The sequence below is a fragment of the Aquarana catesbeiana genome, linkage group LG03, assembly GCF_042186555.1.
Source record: "Aquarana catesbeiana isolate 2022-GZ linkage group LG03, ASM4218655v1, whole genome shotgun sequence".
Taxonomy (NCBI): Eukaryota; Metazoa; Chordata; class Amphibia; order Anura; family Ranidae; genus Aquarana; species Aquarana catesbeiana.
Window position 1 is genome coordinate 468,664,329 of NC_133326.1, and position 8,242 is coordinate 468,672,570.

At 44.7% G+C, this 8,242-nt stretch overlaps 1 protein-coding gene across 2 annotated transcripts in view; it reads right to left on the bottom strand.

The window, feature by feature from the left end:
• LOC141134592 (uncharacterized) overlaps positions 1–5,077 on the bottom strand; it is a 108,385-nt gene extending 103,308 nt beyond the window's left edge. The window contains exon 1 of one of the 2 annotated variants that reach the window (XM_073624067.1): positions 4,837–5,077. In XM_073624067.1, coding sequence (XP_073480168.1) covers positions 4,837–5,002 — 166 coding nt within the window. In that variant the 5' untranslated portion in view covers positions 5,003–5,077. The remainder of the gene's footprint in view (positions 1–4,836) is intronic. The other variant, XM_073624066.1, reaches the window with a different exon arrangement.
• Positions 5,078–8,242: the final 3,165 nt, after the last annotated feature.

Genomic DNA, 8,242 nt, shown 5'->3' on the forward strand with positions numbered 1-8,242 from the left:
TGCTGGGTTCCTCCGATCCTTCCTGCTCATCAGTCATCACTACTGGTGGCCTAATCTCCGCTCGGATGTCAAAGACTACGTTAAGCCTTGTCGTGTCTGTTCTCAGTCTAAATCCTCTGCACAAGCCCCTGCTGGTCTTCTCATGCCCTTGCCCATTCCTAAGGAGCCCTGGTCTCACATTGCCATGGATTTTATCACCGATCTCCCACTGTCAGAGAATAATACGGTCATTTGGGTGGTAATCGATAGGTTCTCCAAGATAGCTCATTTTGTTCCTCTTCCTGGTCTTCCTGCCTTGGTTCCCATTTTTGTTCGAAATATTTTCTGCCTCCATGGGGTTCCTTCTCATATTGTTTCCGACAGGGGTGTTCAATTTACATCTCGTTTTTTGAGAGCCTTTTGCAAAACCCTCAATATTGTCTTGGATTTTTCCTCTTCTTGCCACCCTCAATCCAATGGACAGACAGAGAGGGTTAATCAGGAGTTAGAGGTATTTCTTCGTACCTTAGTCTCTGCTCATCATGACGAATGGTCCTCTCTACTCCCGTGGGCAGAATTCTCTCACAACAATCATGTAAATACCAGTTCTCAGAAAACACCCTTTTTCGCAGTTTATGGAAAACACCCTCAACTCCCTCTTCCCATGACCTGTTCTCCAGATATTCCAGCTATGGCTATGGCTCAGGAGTCTTTCAATTCCATTTGGGATGACCTTCATGATTCCCTCCGGGCAGCTGCTGACAAATTCAAAGGCTTTGCTGACCGCCGCAGGCGTAAACTGCCTTCTCTACAGCTAGGGGACAAAGTCTGGCTCTCCACCAGGAACATCAAGCTCCGAATTCCTTCTCTGAAGTTTGCCCCAAGATTCATTGGTCCGTACACTATAATCTCTAAACTGAATCCGGTTTGTTTCAAACTCCAGATTCCTAAAAGCCTCAAAATCTCTCTCCTTCCATGTTGCCCTTCTGACGCCTTTAGTCCTCAATAAGTTCCTCGTCCTCTCCCTACCGCAGCCCCGGTCTCTGAGGATAATCAGGAGTATGAGGTTAGTCAAATTCTGGATTCCCGCCTCTGTAGAGGCATTCTTCAGTACCTCGTGCATTGGAAAGGATTTGGTCCTGAGTAGAGGTCTTGGGTCACTGCATCTGAGGTCTTTGCGCCTTGTCTGTTGAGGTGGTTTCATCTGAAGTTTCCCTCTAAGCCTGGGTCCAGGCGGGGAGGGGGAGGCCTCGTAAGAGGGGGGGTACTGTCATGGGTATGCAGTAATGTTTGTTTGTCAGCTTACCTCTCCATGTGTTCTGCTTAAGAGGCCAGCTACTCTCACCTGGCTGCTTAAGTAGTCTCTCCTCAAAACATGGCTCCACCCCAGCCCCTATCAGGGAACTCTATATTAACTTGTGCACTGCAAGCCAGCTCTGCTGATCAATATTGTGTGTTTAGCTTTCATGTGCAACTTGCTGTGTCTTCTACATCTGATTCCAGTTACCGATCTTGGCTTGTTCTTGACTATCCTTACCTGCTTGTTACCCTGATCTTTGGGTATCTCCTGATTATCCTTACCTGCTTGTTACCCTGACCTTTGGCTATCTAGGGGCTTCTGGTGAACACCCGCTGGCTCTTAGACTCCGCTCCCTGGGAAATCTCATGCTCTAGCTCCCAGTGTCATCCGTTTAGGTACTACGGAGTACCTGCCCTCCTGTATATCCTAGAGTTGCATCCGCAGCAGTCAGCCATATGGTCCACTACCTTGCGGTGCACTCCAGACACCAATGGGGTGCATCTGTCACCTGGGCTCAGGTGACCTGACACTAGAGCAGAGCAAAGCATCGTGGGATGTGTAGTTCAAAATGCTGGGGTTTCAATTACAGCAGGACTGGCCTGAACTACAACCACCATATAGCTGAGGAGAGAAGAACAGACTGCTGGGAGAGGATATAAAAATGCTGGTTAAGGCCTAGATCGCTCTCTTGGGACGTCGGCCTGGATCTGCCAGCAGGAGCTCTGTGCCAGTGAGCTGCGGCTGAGTCACGGGAGAGTTATTCACCTGCATCCAGAGGGACATCTGTGGACAGCATCGCTTCCTTTCTACAGCGGTTCGGAGGCTGTTCCTGATCCTTCAGCGCTACCTGCACTTCAGATCCAGGTAGGCCGCTGCACGGTGTGATGGAGGTCATTCCCTGAGCCAGGACCCAGAGGGAGATCCTGAAAGAATTCTCATCATCATCTGCATCACAACCAGCAACTTCTGTTATGCTGTCGGTGAGCGGGCACCTGCCCATTTAATCCTATAGACACTACATATAGACATCATTGTCTCTGCCCACATTCCAGATACTTATAGTGCTACTGGATGCAAGTTCAGTCAATCCCATAGACACTGTATGCAGACATCTGTGCTTTGCTCACATCCCTGTCATCTGTAGTCGTACTGGATACAATACTATTGAAACAACATTTATGGTGACCACTTGTGCTTAGGTCATACAGGAAAAGTCTGCATTTTCAAAGGGATTATTCACATATCAGCTAAATTTGCTCTGCTCTAACATCAAGGATTATAGCCAGCCAACTTAAACACAACAGTTTGCTGAACGTTTGTGAGTCATTTGATTTTAAGTGCCTGTGGGCTGAGGAGACAGAGGGGAGTTGCCTGACATAGTTCTATTAAGTGCCAGTCCCCTGCCACTCTGCTGCCTGTTCACATAGGCCTCAGTGACCTAATAGGATTGAATTGCACTGTGTTTCTTTGCATTTTGTCTTGCTAAATAGTAATCTCTAATTTGCACAATCAGATTTTATACTAGTGCTATATTGTTTCTAGACAATTCACCCTAATGACGCACAGTTTTATGTTATGCATTTCTATGTGTCCCTTTTGCCACAGTAAACAAATTTAAACCGCTTCACCTGCAATGTGTAAGTTTATTGTTATTGGTGTCAACTGCAAAAAAAAGACTGAACCCAGGGTGTCAGAGGCGTCGGAGGACTTGCAGGGTTGGGGCAACCAGTGGGGTACAGATTCCACCAGCGACCCTCACGAGGGTAGTGCTACATGAGTATGGGTGGTATTAAAAAGATCAGGATGGAAAAGGCAATTGTGACCTGGCCCATGCTCCAGGGGGCCCGTGCAGCCTCCCTGTCACATAGGTTTTAAAGCCGTGTGGAAAACTGTAGGCATGTTGCATTTTTTCACACCACTCTAAGTACCCACAGCAGAGGAATCCGTGAACAGGAGGGGGTGATTGATGCAGCGGGTTGGAGGCATTTACAAGTACCGATGCCCTGAATAGCTCTCCATTCAGCAGCTGAAAGCTGTTTCTCCTCCTATCCCTCACGCAGCTTTAAGCTGCCATTCAGGGCATTGGTACTTGTAAATGCCCCCCCGCCGCACGATCACCCCCTCCTGTCCGATATCGGATCCCCCCTACACTGCAGGTCCCCCTATGTGCCCCCACCATACCTCCCAACTGTCCCTGATTTTGAGGGACTGTCCCTGATTGGGAGCAATGTCCCTCTGTCCCTCATTCCTCCTCATTTGTCCCTCATTTTGGTTTGATCTATAAAGTTGTACATAAAATGCACTTTTTATCTATCTTAAAGTGTTTCCCAGTGCTAAACCTTTCATCTGATTTCTAAATTGCTGCATTTGTAAATTCCAAAAGCCAATATAAAGGAATAGTAGTGGTAAAAAAAAAGCACTTGTGGGTTTAACCAATCTTGTTTTTTTGTACAATTCTCCATTAAGGGGTTAAGGGGGCGTGGCAAGGGGTGTGTCCTATGCCTGCATACTTTTGCTGATAGGTGTCCCTCATTCCCATCTCAAAAAGTTGGGAGGTATGGCCCCCACCCCTGCAGCGCTGCTGGCTTCTCTCCTCTCCCACTAGCTGCTGCAGGGCATGTTTTAGGGTAGCGAGCAGGGGGGAGGGGCCAGTAAATATGTAATTTACCAGCCCCTTCCTTCTCTGAATAAAACAGTACCGATTGCTCCTGTGTCTATTCATAACTGAAGCACAGTAAACAGTTTATTATGTTTCTGTTTATGAATGAACAGGAACACCTGTTCAGGGCTCTCTATTCATCTTCAGTGCAGCTGAGCCTGCAGAGATAAGAATTTAAGAATCTTTGTCCTTAATTGCTTTCTGTGTCTTAAAAATGAGACGTTAGGGGGGTCTGTTTATACCCCTGATATTTCACCAAAGCCCCCAACCCAATTACTGATAATGTCCACCATGGCCAGAGCTTGAGTGTTCACAGGGGTCTCAACCATGCTCCAGGGGGCCCATGAACCCCCCCCGTCACATTAAGTTTTACCCTGTGTTCCTGGGGAAAAGCGCTTGCAGCTTCACCCTGTATAGGTCCCTGGCCCTCTGAGTTTCTCGTATGTGAATCTGGAAGTCAGAGGTACCCACCCACCCTGGGCAGGACCCAGGCTGGGCACTCTGAGTTCAATTTTTTAGATATAAGCCCACTGCTTTAACTCAGCAGCTCAGAGTGAAGCAGGGGGTAGTAGTGGTGGGGCCCAGGTCAACTTTTGCATCAGGGCCCACAAGCCTCAGGCTACGCTTCTGCTTACAGTTACTCATCACTGGTCCTTTTAAGCTGCAATATGTGCATTTTAAAGATCTCCTTAACTTCCTGTTCCCATGACACTGTGACAAGAAATGGGAGTGCACTTATTAACCAAGGATGAGGAGTGTACAGAATGGATTACAGACATAACACAGGTGGCATATCTATAAATGTAAGTATGTAAAATGTAAAAATAATTTTCAGATGAATGTTATAAAACATGAACCCTAATGCAAATATAGAACTGTTTCTCTTTGTGACACTTACCTTCAGTATTCATGCAGGCAAGCAGAAGAGTGTACGTATTCCCCTCTAAGGCCTCTTTTAATAGAAGTGGAAGAAGCCTCTCTTTTTTATCCACATCAGGTTTCTCTAACACATGCAGCAGTGGCCATGTACTAGGCAGAGAGAAACAACAATGAAAAGTCAGCATCGTTTCTTCTGGATAAGGGAACTGAATGTACTGTGACTTTATTTTTCAGTTACTCAGCATCATAATACTGTACTGAATCACTTATCATAGACAAATACCTCCCCACTTTTCGAGATGGGAATGAGGGACACCTATTAGTAATAGTATATAAGCATAGGACACACCTCCTGACACGCCCCTTAAAGGAGATTTATACAAAAAAGAATTAGTTAAAGCCACAAGTGCTTTTTTATTTACCAATATTATTGCTTTATACTAACTTCTGACATTTACAAATGCAGCCATTTAGAAATTGGATGAAAGGTTTAGCACTGGGAAACACTTTTTGAAAGATACTGTAAATAGTGCATTTTATATTCAATTATATAGATCAGACCAAAATGAGGAACAATTGAGGAGGAAAGAGGGACAGAGTGACTTTGTTCCAAATCGGGGACAATCCCTCGAAGTCAGGGATAGTCAGGGAAAGTAATTTACAAAAAGGTTTTTATTATTGATTGAAAAAACATATAAAATACAATTTATTAAAAAAAACACAACATAATCTAGATGCATAAATATTCAATAAAGTTTCCACTGTACAGAGCCAAACAAATATATACAGAACCCGACAAACTGGACATCAATCCAGGATAAATATAGGTCAGAGGAAGTGGCTGGACAGTGTATAATAAACAACCTTTTTGTAAATTACTTTGTATTATCATGCCTAAAAAGTCCAAAGTCCCCCTTCCCATTCTTTCTATATACTATTATTAGGACGTGGCACTGGTCTACTGGTTAAGTATCCACTGTACCACTCTGTGTTGCGATACATCCTCATGTTTAAGAGAATGTAAAGCTGTTCCTTAGTTCAAATCGGGAGCAAGCAACCTAGGATGACATTTGTCCTCCATAGATATTGTTCACTGGGTAAGCATGGTTACCTTAGGAAGTGTGTTACTGGAAGGATCATCAGGTGAAAATAAAAGGAAACAAATCTAAAATGATTAAACTAATGCAGCCCCCAGATCTACTGCTAGCCAAACACAGTCTAACAGATTTCTCTATCCACGCTATACAAGATGGATGGACGAACCTCCCATTGCAGCTATTGAATTTTGACAGCTGCCAGGGCCTGAATCTAATTGGATGCAGCCACTATTCAACCAACAATTTTTCACTCAGCTCTTTTGATTTTTCAATAAAAGGATGTTTGACGAGTGGGTGGTGACAGTGCCACCCACTGATTGAATTTTGCTCTGTGTGTATGGCCACCTTAAAGAATGGTCAATTGCAAAATATTAAATTTTTATTTATGGGTTAAGAAACTCTTCAAGTTGCAACTCACATTAAAAGTACAATACTAACAAAGAAATCAATCTCACAAGATATTAGTAGTATGACTGAGCTTCCAAAAATGCTAGTGTAACTCCGGTCTATATACCATTTTGCAATATGTTAGCATAAAAACTGAAATCAGGCTGTCAATTGGAGTGACTGTTCCATGAGCTTATGGCTTGGCTACATTGAGAACTTAGAAAACATAGAATCGCGCTAAACATATGAAAATATGAAAAATAATAGGAAAATAAATGTGTTCTCATATATTGACCAATTAAGTGAATGGTCATATACCTAATAGGTACAATCATGTGAATGTGACGCAAAGTATAATAAAGAAAATAAACAGTTGAAAAACGACAACCCCACCTATAGTGTGTGAAATTGTCTTGTGACAGTTTGATAAACAAAATATGGTGTAACCACAAATAATGTCCAAAGAAGGCTACACGGTAATAACACCCGTGAATAAAAAAGTCCATCCATACATGGTGCAATTTAGCAAAAAGTAAAAGGAACTAGTGAAGAAATCCACCACCGGTAAGTAAGGGGTTCCTGCTTACCAGAAGCCCACGATCCCCCACTACAGAGGATCAAGGGAAGCCTGCAATTGATATATGAAGAGTTTCTTGAGGCGCATCACATTCCTCTCCCTACTTTCCAGCCTTTCTCTAACTCATGGACAGAGGACAGAGTGGTGGTTGTAGTCAGTGGGGGGTCACAGTGGGGTTCAGTGCCTTCTCTCTCACAGTGATTGCAGAACCCCACTGAACCCCACTCCCAGGGACAGGGATGACAGGGAGCAGTAGATCCCTGTGATGTTGCTAGGCAGAACAGGGAAATGCCTTGTTCAGGGGCGTACCTAGAGCATTTGGCATCCGGGGCAGATCCAATATCTGGCCAGGCCCGTCACGACAGGACAGGCAAAACAAGCAATTGCTTGGGGCCCCCGACCTGGCCCGGGGCCCCAGCCACACCGCCGGCTGCCGCTTCGTATAAGCTGCAGCCTGTAGCGTGGCCGAGCTCCTCTTCCTTCCTCCTGCAGTCTGCGTGGTACAGGACTCAGGAGATTCAGTTACCTGTTCCCGGCCGGACTGACAGGAAGTGCACACACTGAGTGCTCACTTCCTGTCAGTCCGGCCGGCCAGAAATAGAAAACTGAATCTCCTGCCGTGCAGTACGCGGTAGGGAGGGGGGTTAAAAGAACACGGGGGGGGGGGATAGTAAGGGGGGAGGCAGTCATCAAGACCCATTTAGTAATAAAAATATGGTAGCTTGCTGACCATAATAAAAACAATTACCATAGCTTTCTTTCCATTTTCTTCTTTCTTCTACCATCCCATTTCCATCTTATTGCTTCTTTTTTATTAGTTAGTTTTTATTTGTTAATGTGAGTGTATGTGTGTGTGTGTGTGTGTGTGTGTGTGTGTGTGTGCGTGTGTTTTAAGTATGTTGGATTTAGTTATTGTGCACTTTTTTAATGTATATTTGATTTTATGGTACAGTGGTGTTTTTTTGCAAATGTTCAATTGTTGAAAATGTTCACATTTTATGCACATTATATGCAACAACAGTATTTGCACTGTAAACCTTTTTTATTTATATAAAGTGTTGGTGGACTTAAACTGTATCACTGTGCTGTGATTCCTGTAGGCTTTGTGTGCGTGCGTGCAGGGGGGGCTCCATGTCCATTTTGCTTGGGGCCCCCAAATTCCTTCAAACGGCCCTGTATTTGGCACCCCCCACGTTAAAATGTAAAAACACCCCACTGTGCCCCTTGCATACCTCTGCATCCTTCAATATCTCTTTGTTACTAGTGTGTACCCCCTCTCCACAACTGTACCCCTGGACCCCTTTACATTACACAGCCCCCTGCACCTCTGGACCCCTTTACATTACACAGCACCCTGCACCTCT